Here is a 27443-nt window from a genome sequence, read left to right as displayed (position 1 = left end):
CGATAATGACACCTCACACCAGTGAGTACGGCATATAGAAAAAAAAGTCCAGAAGCAGTGTTGGTGAGGATGTAGTGAAAAAGGAGCCCTTACTCACTGTTTGTGGGAATATTGTCTAGGTTAGCCAATGCAGAAAACAATATAGAGATTTCTCCAAAAATATGAGACTAGAACTCCCATGTGACCTGTCTTTCCACTTTTTGGTAACTAACCCCCAAACACAAACACAGAAATAGTAATTTGAGAATATATATGCATACTCATATTCATTGAATGCTCAGTGCTCAGTACAATACCTAAGATATGGAAGAAACCCAACAGTCCAATGACAGATGAATGATAAAAAAAAAGTGACATATATTCAACGGAATGCTCTGTAGTTGGGGAGAAAGATGAAATCTTGCGGTTTCTTACAACTTGAATGGAACTGGAAGGTATCATGTTAAGTGAAATAACTTAGAGGAGGAAGGACAAATACTGGACAATCGTACTTATCTGTGATTATAAACAAAATAAAAGACTAGACAGTAACTAACAATGAAAAATCCTTTGCTTTGGATTACAAAACTGAGATTATCAATGACAGTGGGTAGGGAGGAATGAAGAGGTGAACCTGAAAGTAGCATAAGGACATTAGTGTAGGATATTAGGCACTTTGGTGATGGCAAAGTGTGATTACTGTACATCAAGGCCATCAACATTGGCCATTAGCACTGTGGACATGTTGCCTAACTGTAAGAATAATTACATTGTGCAATATCATATTAATAAGAAATAGTTTTACAAAAGCAAAGCATTGTGAAAATGAAAATTCATCTCATTGTAAGCCTAATCATCCTCTGTTTTCACGTTCCTCCTATGGTGATTGAGAGATAAAAAATATAATTGCAAGTGCTCAGTGGTAAAGACTATGCCTCACCCTGTGTGAGGCCCCCAGTTAAATCCTGGGTGCCACAAAATAAAAACAATATGTAATTGTAGTATAAAGCATTCTGAAAGATTAGTATATGAGTAGCTGAGTTAAAGATGAAAAAATTTTTTAGTACTCTGTAAATAGTATCCACGTTTGCATACAGCATTTTCTTTACTCTTAAGAGGCTAAGGAAGATTTGTCAGGCAAGAGCTCCAAGCTGAAAAGAGGAAATAAACGTAATGAGATAGTGCAGTTATATATATTTATCACAACTTTTCTTTGGAAGAGAAGGATATTAAAAGTAGATGGAAGGAGATTAGAGAGAGAACAGGGTTTAAGGTGCTTTATTTGCATGCAGATGACCCAGATTCCATCCTCAGAACTATCCAAGAGCATGAATGATGATGAGCCCACCATGATGAGATACTCAGGAGCAATGAAACATACACCCACACACAATCTGAACATGTCTGGAAAAGTGAAAAGAGACCAAGATGAACTTTGAAAGGCAATTTTAAACTTGTGAAGTAATATTTTTATTATCTTAGGTGATGATTTCACAGGTTTACACATATATGTCAAAATTCATAAAACTATACACTGAAGCATATGCAATGTTTAATGTATCTCAAATATAGCTACAAAATTTCACTTATATAAGACTTTAAAAATATGTATATATTTTGGCTCTCTGCCAAGACGTGACCTGAGTGGCCACACGTGTGCGGCCTCTCTGTTGCTGGATGACCATGATCCTGGAGGCCAGCCTTACTACTTTTAGTACCAGCAGCTTCTTGCAGAAATGTCTCTAGACTGTGAACTAAGCCACAGCCCCAGACCCCCCCAGGAGGGGAAAGGTTTTTCTCTTTCGGCTTTTTCTTTCGGGGGGGGGGCGGGGCGGGAGGAGGCGTGGCAACCGCCATCTTATAAAAACCACTAAAGAGTTATGAGCTTGCAATGATGCAATTTCTCGCAGAAATTTCTCTGGACTTAGTTACTAAAATACAGAAATCCAAAACCTCATATCTCTTCATTCTCAGCATTGGAAAACAAATTATCAAATGCTTCCTTTTCAGCAGGTCTGATTTTTGGGAGGGAAACTCCAAACAATAATAGTGAGTCTTTTACGGAAATATTGAATGTACTCAAAGTAAAGAGAAAGTAAAGTGAGAATTATCAGCTACACAGGCCAGGGGGTGGAGGTGGGAGGGGAGGTATACTGGGGTTCTTGGTGGTGGAATACGTGCACTGGTGAAGGGATGGGTGTTCAATCATTGTATAACTGAGACTTAAGCCTGAATGCTTTATAACTTTCCACATGGTGATTCAATAATAAAAAAAAAGTATATATATATATATATTTTTTTTTTTGGTTTTTGGGTCACACCCGGCAATGCACAGGGGTTACTCCTGGCTCCTCACTCAGGAACTACCCCTGGCGGTGCTCAGGGGACCATATGGGATGCTGGGATTAGAACCCGGGTCGGCCGCGTGCAAGGCAAACGCCCTACCCGCTGTGCTATCGCTCCAGCCCCCAAAAAAAAAGTATATATTTTAAAACAAAGGATTCCCTTTCCCCGCAGTGATGAGAAATGTGGGGACTTATGGGATGGGGCAGAACTGGCCCTTCCCCCCTCAACGAGACCTAGAATTGCGGCCCACAAACAAGCCCTCTGGCTGCTGATCGAGCTGCTTATCAGCCATGATAACAGAGACTCACAAACAAAGCTCGGAACCCAGTGGTCTTTGGCAGAAATGTGTCCGGACTGTGCATTAGGTTTCTGGCACCAGACCACCCCAGGTGGGAATGGGTTTCATGCCTTGGCCTGTTTCCCCTGGCAGCTCGGTATATACTGCCATCTTCCAGAGGCCTAGGGACAATCAGGTAGGGGTCCACAGTGATGAGGAACTCGGGGCCTCATGGGATGGGGGTGGAGCTGGTCCTCCCCCCTCCCCCCTGCCCCTACGATACCCCAAGTTGTCACCCACGAACGAGCCCTCTGGCTGCTGATCGAGCTGCTTATAGACCATGATCCCAGAGACTCAGAAACAAAGCTCGGCACACAGCGGCTTGGGCAGAAATCCCTCTAGACTCCGTTATTAAAACTTCAGAATTCCAAAATCGTGTGGCCGCAATAGTGGCCGCACATTATCATATGCAATTCATAATCAGCAATAGAAAACAAATTGTCAAATGTTGTCTTTTCAGCAGATCTGAGTGTTGAGGTAAAATTCCAAATAATAATGGTGGGTTTGGTGTCAAAATGTTGAATGCAATCAAAGTGGAGAGAGATTAACGTGGAAATCGTATGCCACACAGGCAGGGGGAGGGTGTGGGATGGGGAGGATACTGGGGTTTTCGGTGGTGGAAAATGTGCACTGGTGAAGGGTCAGGTGTTTCATCATTGTATGACTGAGACTTAAACCAAAAACTCTGTAACTGCTTTTATGGTGTTTCAATAAAAATTAAAAAAAAAAAAAAAGGATTCCCTTTCTACAAAGATCCATACCATCATGTATTTAACATCACCCTATGAAAATTAAAGTTTCTTGCTTTGGTTTTGTTTGGGGGCCATACCCAGTGGCTCTCAGGTGTTGTTCTTGGCCTGCTCCTGGGTCTATACTCAGGGATCACTTCTCAGGGATAAATTCAGTGAGCCTTGTTCAACGAAAGCATATTATCCCCTGTACACTCTCTCCAACCCCCAAATGTAAGTGCTCTATAGTGGATGATTTCACTTTTGTTTTTGTATAAGAAAATAATGCTAGAGAATAGGTGCGAGGCATTGAAAACAAACCCAGTGCTTCTATCCACAGAACTGAGTCTGCCAGACAGACAGCAGAGTGATGCCAAGGGGTAAAGGAAATCTCATGGGGATGTGGTGCAGTAGCGCTGAAAGCCTAAAACAGGAACATTAATATTACTGTAGATCAATAAAACACGTGAAAAAGTAATTGTGCATTTTACCATCAAATAGAACTGATCTTAAGAGGAAAATGTCATAAATACACAAAATATTCAGGACAGGCTGTGCAACTGAGGTGATAGTTAATGGTTTGTGGGGGCATACCCGGTCGTTCTCATGGGCTACCCATAGTTCAATGCACAGGAGCCACTCCTGGCTATGCTTAGGGATCCATCTGCTGTGCCACAGATTAAAACAGGGACACGCAAGGCAAGTACCCAGTACTATCCCTTCAGTCCCATAAAATGATATTTAAATTTAATTACAAGAACATAAGATATTTTGATGTAAGTGCAAATATTAAAAATTTAAATAAAACCTTCAGGAAAAAAAGAACCCTCACAAAAACATTTGGTTATTTCCTGCTCAGAAAGATTAAAGGAGCATATGCATTCAAAAGTTATAATTATTCACAGTGAAGTGCACAGTGGAGCACTTCATTTAAAGCACAGCAAAGATGATTTTAATTTCTCTTATAAATTTCCAGGCTGGGTTTATTAAATTTGGGGATGACTAAGGATATTGTGCTTAAATTTTAACTGCCCTTTTGCTTAATATTCAGAAACTAACTTACTTGAAAAATTCTTTCCCTGTTGTAAGAATGCACTAAAATCAACACGGATTAAAGACCTCAATATCAGACATATATCACTGTATCACTGTCATCCCGTTGTTCATTGATTTGCTCAAGGGGGACCAGTAACGTCTTCATTTGTCCCTGTCATGTTGCTAATGTAGCCCAATGGCATCTGCTTGCTCCAGGAACATGAAGAACACGTTGTTGTTACTGTTTTTGGCATATCAGATACAAGTAGCTTGCCAGACTGTGCCATATGGGAAAAATATAAAAATAAAGAGGTCATGCAGCTACAAATGTGGCCATGCGCTCCAGGAAAAATAGTGTCGCTCTATAGTCTCTGGATCTTGGCTGTTGATCAGATTACATGGGGCAGGGGGGTGAAGTTTGTGGGTGTGACTGCCAAGCTACTGGAAAACTGAGGATCTGGGTGGATGAGGCTCAGTCCCGATCTGAGCTGGCTTGGAGATCTCAGCCACGGGTCCCGCATACATGGGTTCCTCTGTTAGTTCCTTCATGGATGTGGCTCATCCAAGTATGTGAAGAGTGGCCTTAAGCGTGGCTGTGGCTGGATTCTGGAGGTCTTTGGCTGCCAGGGCTCTGCTTAGGGCAGAAAGAGAAACTCAACCTGCCCCGCTCCGAGGGGGCCCCTGTGAAGACAGCCTGGTGGAGGGCAGGAGATTGGCAGAATCCATAAGGTACATAGAGGAAAATGTAGGCAGAATCTCCCAGGACATTGAAGCTAAAAGTATCTTTAAGGATGAAATATCACTGACCAAGAAAGTGGAAACAAACATAAACAAATGGGACTACATCAAACTAAGAAGCTTCTGCACTTCAAAAGAAACAGTGATCAAAATACAGAGAGAGCCCACAGAGTGGGAAAGAATATTTACCCAATACCCATCTGATAAGGGATTAATATCCAGGACATATAAGACACTGTATCACTGTATCACTGTCATCCTGTGATCATCGATTTGTTCGAGCGGGCCCAGTAACATCCCCATTCACCCTAGTCCTAAGATTTCAGCAGCCTCTCTTTACTCATCTTTCCCATTGGTGCCACATTGGAGGCTCTTCAGAGTCAGGGGAATAAGACCTATCATTGTTACTGTATTTGGCATATGAATACGCTACAGGGATCTTGCCAGACTCTCTCCCTGGCATGACACTAGTACTAGTACAAGACACTAGTAGAATTATATAAGATAAAACTTCCAACCCTATCAAAAAATGGGGAGAAGAAATGAACAAAAACTTCCTCAAAAAAAGAAATATAAATGGCCAAAAGGCACATGAAAAAATGCTCCACATTGCTAGTCATCAGGGAGATGCAAATCAAAACAACAAGATATCATTTCACACCACAGAGACTGGCACACATTCAAAAGAACAAAAGCAACCAATGCTAACGTGGATGTGGGGAAAAAGCAACTTTTTCACTGTTGGTGGGAATGCCGACTGGTCCAGGCTTTCTGGAAAACAATATGGACAGTCCTTCAAAAAACTAGAAATTTAGCTCTCATATGATGCCACAGTACCACTTCTGGGAATATATCCCGGGGGTGCAAAAAAGCACAGTAGAAATGACATCTGTACCTATATGTTCATTGCATCACTGTTCACAATAGCCAAAATCTGGAAACAACCAAAGTGCCCGAGAGCAGACGACTGGTTAAAGAAAATTTAGTACATCTACACAATGGAATACTATGCAGCTTTTAGGAGAGATGAAGTCATGAAATTTTCTTTTAAGTGAATAGACATGGAGAGTATCATGCTATGTGAAATGAGTCAGGAAGAGACGGACAGATGTAGAAGGACTGCACTCATTTATGAAATATAAAATAACATACCATGAAACCAACACCCAAGGACAGTAGATATAAGGGTCAGGAAGATTGCTCCATAGTTAGAAGCCTACCTCATGAGTGGGCGGGGAGAAGGCAGCTGGAATAGAGACGGGATCACTAAGAAAATGATGGTTGGAGGAATCAGTCGGGATGGGAGATGCGTGCTGAAAGTAGATAAAGGACTAAACATGATAACCTCTCAATATCTGCATTGCAAACCATAATATCCAAAAGTAGAGAAAGAGTATGGGGAATATTGTCTGCCATGGAGGCAGTGGGAAGGTGGGAAAGGTATACTGGGGCTATTTGTAGTGGGGAATGTGTACTGGTGGAGGTATGGGTGTTTGATCATTGTGTGATTGTAACTCAGACATGGAAGCTTGTAACTATATCTCATGGTGAATCAATAAAATAAAATCTAAAATAAAATAAAATAACTTTAAAAAAGAATACACTAAAAGTAAAAATTTATATAAATTTACTATAAATCTTTATCTAATTTAAAATCTACGATTAGTATATACATAGTTAATAGAATTTTTTTATTTTTCGTTTTTTGAGTGTTTTGTTTTTGAGCTACAGTGTTCAGTCCTTACTCCTGGCTCTGGTCTCAGGAGTCACTCCATCTGGGATTTGGGGGACCACAGGTGGTGCTGAGCATCGAATCCTCATGGGCTGCATGTAACACAAGTGTCTTACCCATTGTACTATCTTTTCATCCTGTTTAATAGAAAATGTTCACCTGTTTTTTAAACTTACTTGTGGGGAAGGCTCTCCAGCAGGGATAGGAACCAGAAGCTGCTCCCCAAGTTACTTGGCTCAGCGATGCGGGCCAGAGTTTGGTGCTCAGCGCAGGGAGCCACCTGAGATACATTAAGCAGTACTGGGGAGGGACAAATGTGGTGGGTAGGGTGGAACTCACACTTTTACATATGTCTGCTCTATCTTGCCCCCTTGAAGCATGTACTCTAGCCCTTCCGGACTATTCTCCCCAGTCCTTTAATATGTTCATTTTCAAGTTGCAATTTTGGCTCTAAAATAAGACTATGTAGCTCTGATTACTCTGAGCAGTTAAATCTCTTAACCCCATTGGGATTTTAGTGTTACTTCTGAGGAGCTGTGATTTTTCAGGTAGAGTATACGATTACTATTTGTTCAGATTTCTGTGGAGTGTTATGTACTGATTAATGATTCTGTGACATTACAAAACCAGTGCTGTTCAAGGTAACAGTTCGTAGAGTCACTCCACTTATGGGGAAGTTTCGTTTTAAGTTTACAGATTCCTGAATTCCACCCCACACCCAGTGGATTAGAATTTTTGTTGTGGAATTTGGGAAGATAAAAAAACTAGTAAGGTCTGGTGAGATAGTAGCAGGTAGGGCACTTGCTTTAAACATGGCTGACCCAGGTTAGATTCCTGGTACTGCATACGGTCCTATAAAATGGCAGGAGCAATGCCTAAGTGCAGAACCAGGAGCACTGCCAGGCTTGGGTCACCCCCCAAAAAAGCCTAAAAAATAAAAGTAAAGTAATGTTTTAATAAATATTAAAATGGAAAGTTTTTTAAAAATAATAAAAATTAAAATCTAGTGAATTTTATGTTAGGGAAGCTTTGATTTTGATCCTTAAAGACTCCTAATTCTGGAATTCTGTGTTTAATGAGAATTTTGAGTATGGACAGGATTAGGGATATATTAGTGAACTATCAGGGAATTGTTTTCCTAGTGTAAGAGTGTTACTTGTGGGGCTGGAGCAATAGTACAGCAGCTAGGACGTTTGCCTTGCATACAGCCGACCCGGGTTCAATTCCCAGTAACCCATATGGTCCTCTGAGCACCACCAGGGGTGATTCCTGAGTGCAGAACCAGGAGTAACCCCTGTGCATTGCCAGCTGTGACCCATAAAGAAGAAGGAAAAAAAAAGGTAAAGAGTGTTACTTGAGAGAATGTCTTGTTTTCAGTAATCCTACACAGCTACATTGGAGGTGGTCTGTCATGATATGTGTCTCTTACTTTTACTTGATTCTGGGAGCACAAACAGAAATGCAAGGAGAGCTGATAAGCAGGTGTATGCTTTCACAGGACTAGTTTTTACATTTCTCTGTATGTTGGAAATTTCCCACGATAAAGTGATAAGAGGAAAAGCCTATTTGGCGGTAACTGTTTAGAGGTAGAGAGGATTATCATCATCAAAATGTTTCAATAATTATAATTTTAAAAAGATGTCAATTTAAGTGACTACTAAAAAGGGCTCTGCTATTCTTCTTGAATTCTCATTGGAAGGGAAGGGAGGGTGCTGGAAATCAAACCCGGGGCTTCACTGCTGAGCTACATCCCAGGCTCCTTGGTTATTATTTTTTCTCAAAAAAAGAACTAAGTGACACGTTTCTGATACATTTAATATAATGCCATTTTACAACATTTAAGTGTGTTTTAAAGTGTAACAATGTGTGCTGAAGCAAATTATGGAGAATTAGCATACTCCAGAGGAACTATTCAAATAATTATTAAAGTAATCACTATCAACAATAGACTGCATATTGTCCTACACTGTTATACATCCCCGTGCAAAAGAAGTCCGAAATTACATCTGGTGCTATAATGATATAAAAATGTGTGCGAACCTAGCATTTAGATGGGAAGTGTGGTTTGTAAGGCAGGTTATCCCCTTACTTTTAATTCACTTTTCAATTTACAATTCTAGAGATTTTCTACAATCAAAAAAAAATTTCATTTTCAATACACCAGTCGTGAATTTAGACTTAATATGGCCCCCCAGGGCACTGAGGTCGGTTCGTAATTCAATGAACAAATGATTAAGGCTCCTCAGTCGACTGATTCTCAGCCCTTTTGGACTTCTGCACAAGACTCGGCGAGCGGACTGCGAATATAACCAAGTGGCACGTGTGAAGCCGGGCCGTCCTCCCACACTCCGGGAACGCCCACCCCACGCGTGGGCTGAACGCGCCCGGAGAACGCTGCAGAAACACTACCTGCCATCTAAGACGGGCATGCCAGCTCTATCTACGCGAAAGCTCTGGGAACCTGGGCTGCCGCTTCCTTTCACCGGAACGACAGGGTCCAGGGTGCCAGGCATCGGGAGGGAGACGCCTCCCCTCGGCCCGGGAGCCTGGAACCCGCCGGCCGCGAGCGCCGCGGGCCTTCCGCAGACCGCCACCGCTCTCGGCGTGACGCGCCCACGTTGCTAAGGCCTAGTTGCTAGGGCACCAACCGCCCCACCGGAAGTGGGGGCGGTGCGCCGCCCTTTGGCGTCGTAGCGGAAGCTCCCGCGGGCCGAGCGTCTTGGTTCCGCGGGGCGGAGGGAGGGGGGAGCGTGGATGGGGGAGGCCCTCGGCGCCTCGCAGAGCGGCGAGCGGCCGGCCGGCCCGCGAGTGACGCCGCGGAGCCGCGGGGGATTGTGGGAGGAGGTCGTCTCCGCTTTCTCCTCCCTCCCCTCCCCTCCCGGCCAAGATGTCTGACATGGAGGATGATTTCATGTGCGATGATGAGGAGGACTACGACCTGGTGAGGCGCAAGGGACGAGCCCCTGGGGCTGCGGGAGACGGGGGCCGGCCGGCAGGGGCCCGGGGCCCGACGGGGGCGGCCGCGGCCTCTCTCGGCGGCGCCGCGGCGCCGTGCCGCCGCTCCCGCTGCAGTGACAGGACGGCGCTTCCCTCCTCCCCCCTGCCTGCCGGGGGCCCGGCTGCTCTCGCCCGGCGGGAGCGGACGGGGCGGGGGCCGGGCGTCGCGGCCCCCCGTTTCCGGGGACCCCCGCCCCCGCCGCCGTCCCCCTTCTCTCGGCTGCGCCAGTCGGCTCCGGGACTGGGCACCGGTCTAGGTCCCGCACTGGGACCCCCCCTCCCCCAGTCCTGTGCGGACGCGCCCCGAGGCGGGGGGCGGGGGGCTGGGACCCCGCTGTAAACTGGGGAGGCGTGGGGGGACGCCGGGGCTGCGGGGGTGGGGACCTGACCGCTCCCGGGCCCGGCGCGCCTCACGCCGCCCGGCCAGACTTCTGGGCAAGACCTCGCTTCCCGGCCGGGGTTTTATTTTTATTTTTTTTATTTGGGGAGAGGGGAGGGGCTCTGGAAGATCGAGGGGCAGCGGAGGATTCCGAGCTGGGACCTCCCCCCCCCCAAAAAAAAATCAAATCATTAAAAGAAAGAGTAGTCGAGCTCGACTCGTTGGCTGGGCAGAGGAACGCTCGGGAGAAGGAAGGGGTTGCTGGGGGTGGGGAGTGGGCAAACGGGACTCGACTCTGGCCTCCCCCTTTTCTTTAGCCCCCCTCCGACTTCACACATTTGCCAGTGTCTGGAGTTAAAAATATCCGCAGTGTACAAATAAACAAATTTGTCTAGTGTATGTGTGGGGGGGGGCAGGGTTTGGGTTGTTTTATTTTTAAGTTGAACTGATGGTGGTGGTTTGTTCATTCGCCCTTCGAGGGAGCTTTTCAGAAACGTTATCTGTGTGGGACTGAGAGCACGTGCCCTGGTGGAGAGTTGGCGTCACCTTCCCAGAGTGTGTGTTTGTGTGTGTGTGTGTGTGTGTGTGTGTGTCAATTTGGGGCGTTGCTAACGCATGGCCCCGGTCTTGGCGTGGTGATGCTGCATTGCCGCTGTATCCTCAGGTTGAGGCGATGCCCCTTTTAGGTTTTTCGTTGTCAGGGTGTGTGACAGCTTGGCGTAGTCATTGCCAGTGAATGGCGCCGTTTTAAAAGAAGGTAGCGGTGCAGAAACTCTTAAGTGCATGCTACTACTAATATTTAAGCAACGTTTGTTGACATAAAATTGCATTTGGTAAAGCTTATTCTCACGTTTCTTGGGACTTAAAGGGTGTATAATTGACTTTTAAGAAAAACCACTTTATTGTGATTTCGTTGATGTTAAGAGGCGTTTTGGTTTTGTTGGTTTGGTGGTTTTAATTTTTTCATCCCATTTGTGTCAAAATCATAACTAGAGGACTGGATGTGTGGGTCAGTGGTAAGACTGCCTGCATGCAGTCTTCCAAAAAGGAAGATTAACTAGAGTTATGGATACTTGGGCTTTAAGGGGGGTTTTGAGGGACATCGGGAGGCACATCCAGAGGGGCACACTGTAACTCAGGCCCCCTATTTTTTAACTACAGATAAATCCAGCATATGTTTTGTAGGTAATCTTTTGATAAATTGCTATTACCGCAAATTACTTTTTGGGATATGCATCTTCCCCAGTCAAGTAGAAACAAGTAGATTACCACCAGAAAAATAGCAAAAATCTGGAGACTAGAGAGAGCACAGCGGGTAAGATGCTTGCCTTGCACACAGGTGTTGGATTTCTGGTACCATTTGTCTTCCCTGGGCCCCAAAATGGAATGATCCCTGAGCATAACGGTTGGGGCCCAAAAATAAAAATCCATAACTGAACTACTGCTTTTATTCAAAGAGCTAAATAATGCATTGTGCCCATGATTTAAAAGAAAATGGGATAGGGGCTGGAGCGATAGCACAGCGGGTAGGGCATTTGCCTTGCACGCGGCCGACCCGGGTTCGATTCCCAGCATCCCATATGGTCCCCCGAGCCCCGCCAGGAGTAATTCCTGAGTGCATGAACCAGGAGTAACCCCTGTGCATCGCCGGGTGTGACCCAAAAACCAAAAAAAAAAAAAAAAAAAAGAAAGAAAGAAAATGGGATAAATTTGGCTTTAAAAGAAAATTCAAATTCAGTATGTTTGAATTCTTAGTAGAGGCAGAAAAGGCATTTCCTAAGCATTCAAATTTATGTAACAGTAAAGAAGTTGATGGTACTGCCAAGTGTCTTAAACCATTGCTAATTTTTACTGATTTGTATTTTTGCCAGTCTGATATTAAATAATCTGACACTATTTATCAATAAAGCCATCGGTAGGTCAACCATACTATAATTCCACATTCCCACCTTTGTAGCATAAAATTGATTGGCTCTGCTCATCCTTTTAGAAAGACTTAAGATTGACTTCTTACCAAAAATTGTTATGGTAGTCGATCTTAATATAGGTAGGGCATTGCATATTAGAACTCTGGTGTATTATTTGGGGAAATGTTGAAAGATAGGATAAATCCACTTGGTTAATTATTGCCAGGCTGTGAGTCTCATTGTTTTCCCTAGTCATGCTTCTTGTTGTGATTAGTAAATGAACACTCACTGGTACTGCTTTTATTATTTTAATGTATAGAAGCTTGGATGCCTTTAAAGTTACTTTGTCTACTCTCAGGGAGGATGAGGGTGAGTCTTCATTACATGGAATCTTGGAAAATCTCCATTTGTCACCATTTAACAAGCTCAATATATAATTTACTTTGATTTTCTTCATGGAGAAGTAAAGAACCTTAAAATATGGTTTAGAAAATGTAAAACACTTCTTTGCATTTCTTTCAAAATGTCTTTTAAGAGGGAGTCTGGAGAAATAGCACAGCGGGTAGGGTGATTGCCTTGCACACTGCCGACCCGGGTTTGATTCCCAGCATCCCGTATGGTCCCCTGAGCACCGCTAGGGGGTAATTCCAGAGTGCAGACCCAGGAGTAACCCCTGTGCATCGCCAGGTGAGACCCAAAAAGAAAAAAAAAGATGTCTTTTAAGGGGCCAGAGCAATAATACAGCAGGTAGGGCTTTTGCCCCGCACGCAACCAACCCAGGGGTGGTTCCTGGCACCCCATTTGGTCCCCTGAACCCACCAGAATTGATCTCTGAATGCAGTCACGTGTAAGCCCTGAGCACCAACAGGTGTGCCCCCCTAAAAAAATATATTTGAGGGCCTGAGGATCTAGTTTGAAGGGCTAGTCTCCATACTGCATGCCAGAGTTCTGGGCTTGACTTGTCATGTGGCCCTGCTGGGAGTGAGCACTGACCCTAGAGTAGTTCCCAGGCATTGCTATGTGTGACCCCATACAAAAGAATTATGTTTAATTTATGCAAATAGAATAAGTGCGTAAAAAAAATTGGTAGAAATCTATAGGGCAAGGCCAAGAAAATAGCTTTGTATGTTTAGTATAAAAGTTTTCTTTTGTCCTTTGTTGTACATATGTCCTTGGAGATTATAGTTTCTTTTCCTTTGATCTTTGAACTTTTGGGGGGAGGGGGAGTGGGTGTTGGGCTGCACCAGGCTTTGTTCAGCGCTTACTCCTAGTTCTGCACTCAGGAATCCCTCCTAGCAGCCTGGGGGACTATATATAGTACCAGGGGCTGGACCCACAAAGACTTTGTGCAAGGCAAGTGCCCTGCTTGCTCTACTGACCCTCCAACCTGCTTTTGTGGACCCAGCCAGTTCCCTGCCCCCCACCTTGTAAAAATAAAACCAGGTGACCCCGGGTAGCTCAGTGGCAGAAGCACCTGCCCTCCAAGTCTGAGGAAGTGAGTTCAATACCCCTGCCATATTCCTGAGAGGAAACTGCAACCAAGTGTGTGTGACTTCTGGTTTTCACAACATTGACTATAATAAAAACAATAACGGGAAGGGAATAAATAGCTTCAATTTGTGTATGTGATGGTGGTGGTGGTGGTGGTGGTGGTGGTGGTGGTGGTGGTGGTGGTGGAGGTGGTGGAGCTCCCAAGAAGGGATGGGTAACACTTCCAGTGATGCTTTGACCAGATGGTTCAATTCTAGGGCCCAGGGGTGCAGTGCTACGGAGGACCTGCTCCACCCAGTGCTGCCAGGGGTTCATGCAATATTCAGGATCTTACCAGTGTCCTGTGACTACAACACACGTGCTCCTTTGAACCATCTCACCAGCCTTTGTTTTGTTCTTAATAAAAATAAAATGCTTAACTATAGAACTGGGAACAACCTCAGGTTATCAGCAATAGTGAAATACTGATATTTTGTCCACATTCCAATCCAGGCTTCTGAAATATATTGATACAAAAAACTGTTGATAAGGATGGTTGGAAGGGATCACTTTGCATGGAAGATGTGTGCTGAAAGTGGGTAAAGGACCAAACATACATACAGTATCTGTATTGCAAACTTATGCAGAAAGGCGGGGAGGGGAGGGGGGAGAGAGAGGAGTGGGAGAGAGAGAAGGAGATGGAGAGAGAGATGGAGAGAGAGATGGAGAGGTGCCTGCCATAGAGGCAGGCTGGGTGGGGGACCGGGTGACAGGAAGGATACCGGGATATTGGTGGTGGTGGGGGGGGGAATGTACACTGATTGAGGGATGGTTGTTGGAACATTGTATGATTGAAACCTGATCACAAAAACTTTGCAACTGTATCTCAGAGTGATTCAATAACAAAATAAATTTTAAAAACTGTTGATAAATTGTGTTGGTCAGAACTTTTACATAGAAGGGACAAGAGTACCTGCTGAACTATAACTTGGAAGCTTAGGGGCTGGGGCCACTCCCCTGGTATGCTTTGTCTATTACTGGTTCTGCTCACAAGTGTCTTCTTGTGATGCAGTGGGGGGGGCGGAACATATGTGATGCCCAGGATTTGAAGTGGGGGCAGCTTCATGCTAGGTGAGCGCCCTGACTCCTATGCGGTCTCTCCAGTCCTACATACTCCACTAGGTTAAACACAGAATATCTAAGTGGCTCATCATTAGGAAGAATAAGTATGGTGGGATTAGTGGGCTCAGATGAATGATACTAAATCTTTTTGTTTCCCTTTTCTTGTTAACCAGATTATCTTCATGTTAAATCACAAGGTATAATGTGGTATCTCCCTCATAATACAACCCTAGAGCCAAGAGGGTCTTTTCCTGGCTATTGCTGAGAGGGTACTGCAAAGAACTGTAATTTGCCCAGCTCAAATCTCTGTGACCTGTAGGGCGATAGAGGAGTTTCTTGGCATTCCCTCCTGAGAGGGATGGTGTAACTTAAAACTTACACCTGAGATGATGTGGTAGGGTCTTCACCAATGCTGCACTCAAGGTGAACTTGTGTCCACTATATGTAATCTGTATAGCAGATTAATTGAGCAGGAGTAGGGTGATTTGTTGTGTAGGGGGAAAAATTGTTTATTTCTTGCAGCTCTTTGCAGTGAAACCTCTTATTTTCTTGCTAAAAGGAGAGGGATTGGCTACAGAATTAAAATGATGAACATAAGTATACATACAAATGATTCTGAAGCATAATATATCAGAACAAGGTTTTGTTTGTGTTCCTGTTCGCCATTTGAACAAGTTTCCTTTCCCGTTTATAATCAAATACTTGCTCCCGTTCCTTTTATAAATGAGGATGCTGCATATTATATTTGTACTTTGATTTCTCCCCCCCTCTTTCTCATTATATTGAAGTGCTGTGATTTACGGCATTGTTAATGATAGGTTTCAGGCGTTTTAGCACCACACCCAGACCACCAGAGTGCCTGCCTCCTTCACCATGTCCCAAGGTTTTCCCATCCACTCCTCCACCGTCGTGCTTTTTAATTTATCTTGGAGATTATCTGCATAAGCATGCAAAGACTTTCTCCTTGGGGTTTGTTTTGGGGTGCTTTTTTCCCCCGTTCAAATTTGAACTGGGAATGTCTAGGATTATATCTAGCTCTTAATAATGGGATGTTTGCCTTCATCTATCTATGTTCCTAAAATATGGCATAGCTGTATAGAAGTGGTCAAAGCTCACAAGCATTGCTTTCTTTGTGGGTTGTTTTTTCCCTTTTTTTTTTTTTTTGACTTTCTGGTCATACTTGGTGGTACTAGGGCCAGTTCTGGCCCTTTTCTTAGGAGTGACCGCTGGCCAGCTCAAGGAACTGTATGTGGTACCCACTATAGAAGGGCCAGCTGCATGCAATGCATATGCCCGGTCTTCTTAGGTTTCACTCAGGCCCCAGGGAACATTGTTAAAAGTAAAATGCTAATCTTGTTTTTCTGGAGAAAAAAAATTTTTTTTTAAACTAGTGGTGTTGGCAGTTCTAATTCAGAATCTTAGGCACATGTTTCACCCTTGGGCTCTCCAGTACCGAAAGAGCACATTTCTTAAGAGCTCTGTTAGACCAGAAAGTTCCTAGGGCTACACCTGGCTCGGTGCTCAGGTATAACTTCTGGAGGTAGTCAAGGGACCATTTGGGCTCCACAGAGTGGGTTGGCGACGTGCATGGAAAAACGTCTTACTCCCTATGCTATAGCTCTGGCCCCATTCCTATCCCTTTCCTTTTATCCCTCTTATTCTTAGATTCCTGTTTTGGTCAAACTTGTAAGATTATCTAATAGGTTTCTTCAATCCTCGCAATACAAATCTGATTATTTCCTTGTAAATTCTTTTCAGGCTCTCCAGTTGATCCAAATAAATACCTTGCTGGATTTCTATAGTCTTGCTCCTCTGTCTGACACTAGTTCATGGCTAATCAACTCTTTCCATACAACCTGTGTTTCAGCTCTGATTGCTCAGAATTCTTCCAAATAAGCAAAATCTCTCAAGTATCCTTTCCATATATTAGTGGCTTTATTTCATATGCCCTTCCTCATCTCCAACAGCTCCTATCCATACTTTAAGACTTGATTTGGGTAACATTTTTTTCTCCTGTTTACTCAAGAGTAATTGGTTACTTTTTTGTGTATTGCTACAGTACATAAATGTATCTGTTATTTGTAATTTTAATTTGATGCTTTGTTTATATATGAATAGCTGGAAGAGAAATAGCTAATTTTCATCTATTTGAACAACACATATAATTGCTGCTATATTAAATACTGCCATTGACTATAAATAAACAGCAGAATTTCAAGTCTTCACATTGCCATCAATTTTTTTTTTTTTTTCTTTTTGGATCACACCTGGTGATGCACAGGGGTTACTCCTGGCTCTGCACTCAGGAATTAGCCCTGGCGGTGCTCAGGGGACCATATGGGATGCTGGGAATCGAACCCGGGTCAACCGCGTGCAAGGCAAACACCCTACCCACTGTGCTATTCCTCCAGCCCCGCCATCAATTTTTTAAAAAAAAAATTATTTTTTTTTAATGAATCACTGTGGGGTACAGTTACAGACTTACAAATTTTCGTGACAATGATCGAGTGCCCATCCCTCCACCAGTGCCTGTTCTCCACCACCAGTGTTCCCAGTATCCTTCTCACTCCGCCTCTGTGACAGGCACATTCCCTTTTACTCTCTCTCTCTCCTTAGGGTGTTGTGGTCTGCAGTGCAACACAATGCCATCAGTTTTTAAAGGTATGCCACCATAGCTGAATAATATTTGCTGTAGTGCACAGCTGGTGGTGAAAGTGACAGGTTCATGGCATCATGGAGACTGTGGTGTTACAGATCATAGCTAAGAATTCCTAGTGACTAAAAAAAAGTGATTAAAAAAAAATTGGCCAGTTACTCATGGCAGTTTCTCATGTACTGCAGTAACATGAGAATTGAACTTCGGGGCTGGAGTGATAGCACATCGGGTAGTGTGTTTGCCTTGCACGCAGGTGACCCGTGTTCGATTCCCAGCATCCCATATGGTCTCCCAAGCACTGCCAGGAATGACTCCTGAGTGCAAAGCCAGGAGTAACCCCTGGGCATCGCCAGATGTGACCCGAAAAAGAAAAAAAAAAGAATTGAACTGCAATTATGCTAGTTACTATACTTTGTGTAATATGAAAAACCCAAAGAATATGGTCACAAAATGCTTAGGGATGGATTATAGCTCTTACCTCATTGTGACTTGGGAAAGTTAAAATATCTGAAGTGTAGTAAAATTGCTTATAATTCATAATTGAAGATGATTACTAATCATTAATCTAGAACCAGTTAGGTCCCAGAACTTTTTAGGTAGCCAGTCTTGTACTGCAGGTGGGATTCATCACTGTTCAACATGGTAGGAAATATGAAGGTTCTAATCTTTTAATAATATTATAATCAGCTGGGTAATTTCCAAGTTAGCTTTTTTAAATCTTTTTTTTTTTTTAACCCCTGGTGGTACCAGGGGAAGGTGTTTTGGAAACACACCCAGCAGCACTCAGACACTGTTCGTGGCTCTGTGCTCAGGAGCACACCTAGCAACCTTAGAGGACGCTGAGGTTTGGGAGCAAAGTTGATGGGTTGCAATACAAGTTCTTAACCCCTGTACTGTCTTTCAAACACAACCTCTTGAACTGTTAAAAAAATTGTTTACGGTTTCCCCTTTGTTGTCCTACTGTCATATTTATCTTTAAACGTCTTCCTTTTTCCCATCCTTGCCCACTTTTCTAATAAATGGATTTTGTGTAAGAGTTCATTCAGATTCATAGACTTTGTGACAGCTGTAAGTTAAAAAAAGTTTTCAGGTTCAGAGGTTCATTCTGATGATTGGGGTTGCAAAAAAGCAATTTTCTGGTTCAGCTAGCTATTCCTGTATGTTATTGAACAATTAACTGGAGAAGACCTTATTTCCAAAGGTATCAAATAGGTTTTACAGTTCCACTTCTTTACTCTGAATCTTCCCCTTAAGGGAGCAGAAAGATAACTCAGAGGATTGGAGCACATGCTTTGCATGCAGGAGCCTCACTTTCCATCCTGGCACTGCATACTGTAGTGGAAAGAGAAGGGAAAAGGATTTAAAGGTGCAAAAGAACTTAGCCACTTGCAATGTATGACCAGGGTGGTTGCCAGAGTGAGTAAGAGTGATTGACTGAACCTGTAACTTTGGTTGCATAGAAAGGAATCAGTTGTTTGATGATATTCTTTTCCCTTGTCATCATTGTTGCAATGTCCAGGGTTAGAATACTTGGTTGCAGGGCACTGGAGATCACCCACTTATGGCACCAGGGTAGCAACAGCAGTGACGCTGGAATCTCAGCGATGTAGGGCAGCCTCGAACACCTGCAGAGCTGTTTTTGATGATCTTTAAAACTTTGATTTTTAAGAGAAAGGAAGTCATTTTTGAAATTTGAGAGTTTATATTTTATGAAGATTATTCTCACTGCTGCCCCTGAGAAGATTGGTATCTGAAGGTTAAAAAGAGAGAATTGGAAAGAATTCTGGAGACTGAAAAATAGCTTGGGAGACAGACAGTTTCTCAACTGTTCTTTTTTTTTTTTTTTAAATGTTCTGACTTTGACCACTTTGAGGTTTTTAGTTAACTCCTGTTTATGCCGGTTTCTGCACTTGCTGTTCTTTTCTTTCTTAGAACCTAACTCAGAAGCCGTCACTATCACAGCATCATCTGATGTACAGTTGGCTTGTTCTTTTTAGATTTGATCCACTTCATTGTAGGGTAGAACCTGAGTAACAGGATTAAGAAGTAAATGCAGGTCAGAGATGAAAGCTCAACAAAGCCTGTGTTTGGTCCTTTGACACTGCGTGCTTCCCAAAGTACTGCTGGGTGTGGTGTCCCTCCCCCCCCACAAAAAAAAAATGGAAAAAAGTGATTGAGGACAGATAGTACAATGGGTAAGGCTCTTGCTCTGCAGGAGTCTGACCCAGGTTCAATTCCCAGTACTGCACTTAGTCCCTCAAGCGGAGGAGTAAGTCCTGAGCACTGCAGGTTATGCCCTCCCCTAAAAAAGTGATGAATAATTTTGAAGTTTATTCATTGTGTAGAATTTTATTTCATCTTTTTTTTTTTTTGCTTTTTTGCTTTTTGGATCATACCCAGCGATGCACAGGGGTTACTCCTGGCTCTGCAGTCAGGAATTACCCCTGGCGGTGCTCAGGGGACCATATGGGATGCTGGGCATCGAACCTGGGTCGGCCTCGTGCAAGGCAAATGCCCTACCCGCTGTGCTATGGCTCCAGCCCCAATTTTATTTCATCTTTAAGAAAATGTTCAATGGGATTTTTAAATGTTAAACATTCCTGAATCTTAAATTTTATAGAATCTTAAATTTTATGACAGTGCTTCTTGCCCTTTTTACAAGGAAAGAATTGTCCTCCAGGGGGCGCGCATCACAAAGCCACTAGACCCAGGTACAACTGGTTGGTTTTATTCTATCAAACATTTCTTCCCACTTACTCCCACAGGAGAAATTCACCTTGTGCTATGTATTGTTGAGTTTTTTTTTTTTTTGCTTTTTGGGTCACACCCAGCTATGCACAGGGGTCACTCCTGGCTCTGCACTCAGGAATTAGCCCTGGCGGTGCTCAGGGGACCATATGGGATGCTGGAAATCGAACCCGGGTCGGCCGCGTGCAAGGCAAACGCCCTACCCGCTGTGCTATCGCTCCAGCCCCTGTATTGTTAAGTTTTTACCTTTTATTATTGTGCCCTTTTGGAACATTTCATGTTTATTGTATCTTGATAAGGTGATTAACTATACCTAGATGTAGAAATAGCTAATATTGCTCTTATTTTTCTATGTTGACTTTTACCTTGAAATGACATGTAGCACTGTAGCACTGTCCTCCCGTTGTTCATCGATTTGCTTGAGCAGGCACCAGTAACGTCTCCATTATGAACCTTGTTGTTACTGTTTTTGGCATATCGAATACGCCACGGGTAGCTTGCCAGGCTCTGCTGTGCGGGTGGGATATTCCTAGTAGCTTGCCAGGCTCTCCAAGAGGGACGGAGGAGTCGAACCTGGGTTGGCAAGGCAAATGCCCTACCCCCTGTGCTATCGCTCCAGTTCATAATGACATGTAACTGAAGAAATAATTTCTTAAAGCAGTAAGTTTATAGTAATATATTCATAATTTATAATCAGAACAGTAAATATTCCGTAACTCATTTCTGTAACTAATTTCCATCCCAAATAGAACATGTTAGAATAATGAGATTTAGACTTGCAGAGATTAGATTATGGAACTAAAGAGGAATGATTACCATTATTAGGGTTTTTTTTTTTTAGATTCTATGACTATCAGAAGGTTAACCACAATAGAACTAAGAGGTCATTAACCAATACAATTCTTTTTAAATGTAGGAGTACTGCTATTTATTCTGCCATTGAATAAACTGATTGAATTGGGCATAAACTCCAACATTACTTTTTTTAAAAAATTTTTTAATTGAATATCCATGAGATAGACCATTACAAAACTGTTCATAATTGGGTTTCAGTCATACAATGGTCCAGTACCCATCCCTCCACAAGTACATTTCCCACCACCAATGTCCCCTGTTTTCCTAGCAATATCCCCCAGCACCCCACACCCCCACCTCTACCTCCCTCTATAGAAGGCACTTTCCTTCTTGCTCTCTCTCTCTCCTTTTCCTTTTCTGCATTATGGGTTGCAGTATAGGTGCTAAGAGGTCATAGTGTTTGTTCAGGTTCTTTGGTATTTTTGTCAGGATAGTAAGATTGGAGTAGCTTTTCAATTGGGTGGCTGCTTTGGGGATGTGGATGTGACTGTACAGGCTTCCGGAAGTACAGGGAGGTTTGGGGAGGTAGGCCATTCTGACCCCAAGAAAGCCTGGAGATTTCCGTTACAAAACCGGAATGCCAGTAATTTCAGATTATGTCTCTGAGATCTGTCCTGAGATGGTGGAGTCAGGCCAGGGGCATGGCAGCAATTTTGGATTGTGGAAGCAAGCAGCTGCTGGAGGCTTTGTTTGGATGGGCACCAGGCTGACCTGCCCCCCTCCAGTTTACCTCAGTTGCCAGTACAGTTTTTTGTATTAGGCATTTATGTTGATTCCATGGGGATATTAATTTTGTGTCAACAAAATTATTCTATTTACTACTCCGTTCCTTGATTTTGAATTTTACTTCTGCCCCAATTTAATAAAGTATGGTTTATATATCATGTGTTTATTGAAGTGGTTTTGTTTTGCTTATGTGTAGGTTTTCTATCTTAATTTTTTTTTTACAATCAGTATGTGGGTTTCTTTGCTTTTCAGAAATTAAAAATATAACTCTCTTCTCTCCAATATACAGGAATACTCTGAAGACAGTAATTCAGAACCAAATGTGGATTTGGAAAATCAGTACTATAATTCCAAAGCATTAAAAGAGGATGACCCAAAAGCAGCATTGAGCAGTTTCCAAAAGGTTCTCTCTCTTTTTCTTGATTCTTTATCTTAAGTTTTTTTATAAATGATGTCTTAAGTCAAATAAATTCCAAGTGATTTTTGTTAAGAAAAAAAAAAACATATTAGGTGCTTGATGGTAATCTGTTTTACTTGTGCTTGCATATGAAAGTATTTCCTGAGACTTAGTTAGTCTTTCTTTTAAGAACCTGGATCACGTCCTAAAACAAAAAACTAATGCAGTTCAGGTAGAAGGCAAATCAGTATGATTATATAAGTATTATATATGCCACCTTGTTTCTTTTTGGGAAGCATGTAGTTTCATTATAAATAGTGTAATTTCTTACTACTTACGCACTCTTGCATTTTTACCATTGAGTTATTCATATGGGAAAAGTAGTTCTAGGACTGCATAATAATCAAGAATTAGTTCATCTTTAAAAAAAAAAAAAGAAGAAGAATGCGTTCATCTTTGGTTTGTTTTTGCGTTGAGCCATACCTGACTGTTCTTAGGAGCTACTCCGAGCTCCTTGCTCAGGACCATGTGGTGCTGGTGATGGAATCAGACTCCTGTGCGAGAAGCATGTGTTGTAACTCTTTGAGACATCTCTCTAGCCTGAGAACCAGTACTTATTAATCTGTAATGAAGGGATTTCAAAATAAGCTTGCTTATCTTTAAGTAAAACATTTTAAGACTTAAAATTATTTTTCCTTTGTTACTGTTGCTTTGATGAAAAGGGGTCCTACTCGTGGCCACAGTACTCATACACACCTGCTGTATGTTGCTTTGGGGGTCACACATTTATGGTGCAGGGGACTAAGGTAACAGAACTGCCAGAACTACATGTCATCAGGGATTTAATTTGTCGATACCCCGTGCTTACAAGACAGGTATTGAAAATGTTTTTCATGTTTGTAATATAAAATTAATTCAAAGCTAACTGTAATGACATTGAGTCTCATTGGAAAAGAATAGTACTAAGTTAGTCTAAAATTTTCTTCTTTTTAGGTGTTGGAACTTGAAGGTGAAAAAGGAGAATGGGGATTTAAAGCACTGAAACAAATGATTAAGATTAACTTCAAGTTGGTAAGATTTGTTTTCAATGAAATTAAACTAGAAGTGAAGTAAAATCTGCAGGTATAGACCTCATGGCAACAAAGTGGCATTGTATCCAACTTTCTGAATACTTTATTGATGTATTTTCACACAGTCTACTTTTCTTGTAGTATAAAACAGCAATAACACGAAGTTCAAATTTTTAAATAGAAGTTTTCTGCTCAAGAAAATATTTCTTTTTTATGGACGGTGTTTGGTTACATTATTAATTGAGTAACCTTGCTTCAAATATTAGTGTTATTTTTTGAGTTTGAAAATCTACTTTTGGTGTGGATTTTGTTGTTGTTGTTTTTGTTTGGGGGACCAAAAGCAGTGATGCTCAGGGCTTACTCCTGGCTCTGTATGCAGGAATTACTCCTAGCAGTGCTCAGGGGACCACATGGAATGCCAGAGATTGAACCTTGTTGGCCACGTGCAAAAGCGAGCACCTCAATCACTATCTGTCAGGCCCCTGAAATCCAAAAACCTACTTATTATTGCAGCTTCTTTTCCACTGATTAGGGCCAACCCTTAGAATTGTTCATTCCCCTTTCCCCCACCATTATTTCTCTTTTGTCTCTTACCTCACGAAATAGGTTCATATCTGACTGCTGCTTAACCTTTATGCCTTAAGCCAACATGACATCTCACCTGGGTTATTTAGTAGTACGTACACCGATGAACTGATGTCTCTCTGATTTAGGGTCCTTCCTTCCTTCCTTCCTTCCTTCCTTCCTTCCTTCCTTCCTTCCTTCCTTCCTTCCTTCCTTCCTTCCTTCTCTTTCTTTCTTTCTTTCTTTCTTTCTTTCTTTGCTCTTTTTTTTCCTTTCCTTTCCTTTTCTTTCCTTCTTCCTCTGCATGAGGCTGGGAATGGGGGTTTGGGGGGTTGCTGTCCCAGCTGCTGCACCAAGCCCCAACCCTGTCCCATAACTGACTTTTTTAGTTCTGTCCTTGCCCAGGTTTTCTACACAGTAGAATTAATTCGATTATCTTATTCTTTTGCATCAAACTTTCTAATAGTTTCCACAGGCCTTAGTAAAACTCAGTTCCTTGCCATGAGTTAAAAGGCCTTATAAAAATAGAAGCTCGTCATTCTCCACCTTTCCAGTCTCATTTTCTGTTTTCTCCCTATTATCTTACTATTCCTCACATCTTTTTAAGTATACTCCTGCACCCGTGCATATACAAGCATGAATGTTTCTCTCACATAGCTATATACTCTTTTCTTCCTCATTTGATTGGGTCTCTGTTTAAGTGTTGCCATGCATCAGGGTAACCTTTCCTAACTATCCTATCTGTAGATAATAACATCCCTTTTGTCACCATTTGTTTTTAAAGGAATGGGTTCTTGGGCTAAAACTGGTGGTGCTCAGGGTTTGCTCTGACTCTGCACTTAGGGGTCACTCCTTGTGACCAATGTGGTGCAGGGATTGAACCCTAGTCGGCTGCATGCAAGGCAGGCTCCCTCCCCAATGTACTATTTCTCCAGTCTCATCATCACTTGTTTTTTATCTTACAGTGCATTTTTCTTCTTTTCATTTATCACCACTTTACCTGTTAATTGACTTAACTGACTTTGTTGCCACCATTACTACTCCTACCACAGGGTAGAAGCTGCAGAGCGCAGGACTGATTTACAGTCGCTGTTATACTCCTAGGAATCCCTGATTGTTTATGACTGGCATTCAGTGGGTACTCATATTTTGTTGAGTGAGTTCATAAATAGCATAACATTGTCATGATATTATATTCACATATAATGTGAATTTGGCCAATTTGGTCATTTAGCCAATCCTTGACCAAATCAAAAAATTCACAAGTGCAGGGTAAAAATGAAGGAATCAAAAAACAGTAATTGAAAGAATTAGGTATAGAAATGAAATTAGCTTAAGACCATTAGCGCAAGACCATTAAAAAGATAGGGCTAGGTATGCGGCTCGACAGTATATAGCGCATGCCTTGCACATGTTAGGCTGTGAGCTGAATCCCATGTACTGCAGACGAAAAAAATCATTGAGGAGTTGAAGCGGTAAACAGTGGGTAAAGCACTTGCCTTGCATGCAGCTAACCAGGGTTCAGTCCCTGGCATTCTGAGCCTACCAGGAATGATCTCTGCACGCAGAGCCAGTAGTAATCCCCTAGCACCACCTGGTATGGTCCCAAAACCGAAAAGAAAGCAAGGAAGGAATTAGATACCTGCTCTCTATATCTAGATAATAATGCAGAGGGCTATGAGAAAAGAGTTGTCTGTAGGACAGCTTTTGATTAAACTGGGTGATATTAGGGATCCAGCTTTCAACACTTAAGACTCTGATAATAGGACTGGGGAGATAGCACAGAAGGCCAGAGTGCAGGTGCACATACATGAGCCCTGGTTCCATCCCCAGGTAGCACGGTGGGTGCAAGCCCCAAACCAAAGTTTTAAAAAAAGACTGGTAATACCAATAAGCTCAGTGGAAATCTGCCATCTTAATAAACTTAGAAATAAACATACACCTCTCATAAAATTTAATTTCACTATTTTACCTTAAGCCATAATGGGAAGCAAGAAAAGGAAAGGATAATTTGTATTTTATATTATTTTTACCTGACTTCTGTACTTTTTTGTCCAGTAGCATCTGAATAAGTCATGGATTAATCATGTTAAGGGTAGTTTAGTTTCTATCTTTCCTTGCCCACCTCAGTTTTCACATGGATTCAGAGTTGGACCCATGTTGTGAGAGCAGTATTTTATAGAAAATACTTTTTTTTTTGCTTTTTGGGTCACACCCGGCAATGCACAGGGGTTACCCCTGGTTCTGCAGTCAGGAATCACTCCTGGCGGTGCTCAGGGGACCATATGGGATGCTGGGAATCGAACCTGGGTCAGCCGCGTGCAAGGCAAACGCCCTACCCGCTGTGCTATTGCTCCGGCCCCACCTGCTATGTATTTCATCACAGTTAAAACCGTTTTGTTTTTTTTTAAATCTTTTTAGGACCTTAAGTTATAGTAAAGTTTTTGAAAATTAGATTTATATAGCATAAGGAAATTAATCAGACTTTTTGCAAATACACTTCTTGCTAAATTCTTTTTTCAGTACCAAGATCAAATCTCAAGTTCAGGACAGTCATATTACTGATTACCTTTCCCCCATGAGATGTATTTTTTAGCTTTGGCTTTAGTAGAACACTGATAAGATATTGCCTATTATATTTACCCCCATTTGTTATAGGTATACTTGGAAACAAAAGTAGTTTGATATGTACTGATGAAGCATTTTTAATTTTTCTGTCCCGTGGGGCTGGGGGAGTGTGCAGGTGAGGGTTGGGCCATATCCAGAGGTGCTTGGACTACTCTTGGTTTTGTGCTCGGGTTCATTCCTGGTGGTACTTGGAGTAGTGGAGATCAAATTGGGGTTGCCTGCATTTAAGGCAAATGGACTTAAACCCCATGTTAACTCTGGCTGCTTATTCTGTTCCTTTCCTTTCCTGCCTACTCTTGCAACTATTTTTTTCTTATCACTAAATAAGACTGGTTTACTATTCACCCTAACAACCATGTTTTTGTGTTAGTCAAGAAAAAAGAATAGTTTTCTAATCCTGCACTTTGCTGATTAAAAGTAGAATAGAACCCAGTAAAATAGAGAAAATGACAGCAATTAGAGATTGTAAAAATTGTGGGTGCAATATTGAAGTTTTAGATTGCTGTACTGACTTTTACACTATACACTTGGATTAGATGCTCCGCTCAGTACCTAAGTATGGTCAGTTTCACCCTTAAGTAGTTCTTTATTTCTCAGATCTTTCTGTTTCCTGGAATAACTGCCAAAGTATAAATAGTCCTGCAAAGAAGAGCAACATTAGCCATGGCCAACAGTGAGAAAATACACGTGTAATTATTGTTAGAAAGCTTCCTGATGAAGAAGTGAGATGAGATCTGTTTAGCTGCTATCCAAGGCATTTGGAAAGTTGAATTCCTGTTTTTTGGTCCATGAATATTTTAGTGGTTTTTACGATTAAATATCTTTGGGTATTTGAAATTTGGAGACCTGCAAATTAGCATTTTTACGTGCTAACTTAATACAATGGCTAATACAATGTCAGTAATTTCAAATTTAAGATAAAATTACATTTCTCTCATGTATATTCATTCTATTACAAAGTTATGTTTCCTTTTGGTTAAGTAGTAAATGTACTATAATCATACTTATTTACATATGTCCCTACATAAA

At 42.2% G+C, this 27443-nt stretch overlaps 1 protein-coding gene across 2 annotated transcripts in view; it reads left to right on the top strand.

The window, feature by feature from the left end:
* The first annotated feature begins 9650 nt into the window (after positions 1-9650).
* The window catches only part of COPS2 (COP9 signalosome subunit 2), a 37738-nt gene continuing 19945 nt past the window's right edge, over positions 9651-27443 (top strand). For both annotated transcript variants that reach the window (XM_004611789.2, XM_004611788.2), the window contains exons 1-3: positions 9651-9836; positions 22045-22158; positions 23146-23223. In XM_004611789.2, the coding sequence (XP_004611846.1) occupies positions 9783-9836; positions 22045-22158; positions 23146-23223 (246 nt within the window). In that variant the 5' untranslated portion in view covers positions 9651-9782. The remainder of the gene's footprint in view (positions 9837-22044; positions 22159-23145; positions 23224-27443) is intronic.

This window comes from Sorex araneus, chromosome 3 (genome assembly GCF_027595985.1).
Source record: "Sorex araneus isolate mSorAra2 chromosome 3, mSorAra2.pri, whole genome shotgun sequence".
NCBI classification, from domain to species: domain Eukaryota; kingdom Metazoa; phylum Chordata; class Mammalia; order Eulipotyphla; family Soricidae; genus Sorex; species Sorex araneus.
The sequence above is the reverse complement of the archived record's forward strand: the minus strand, read 5'-3'. Positions and strand labels throughout refer to the sequence as shown.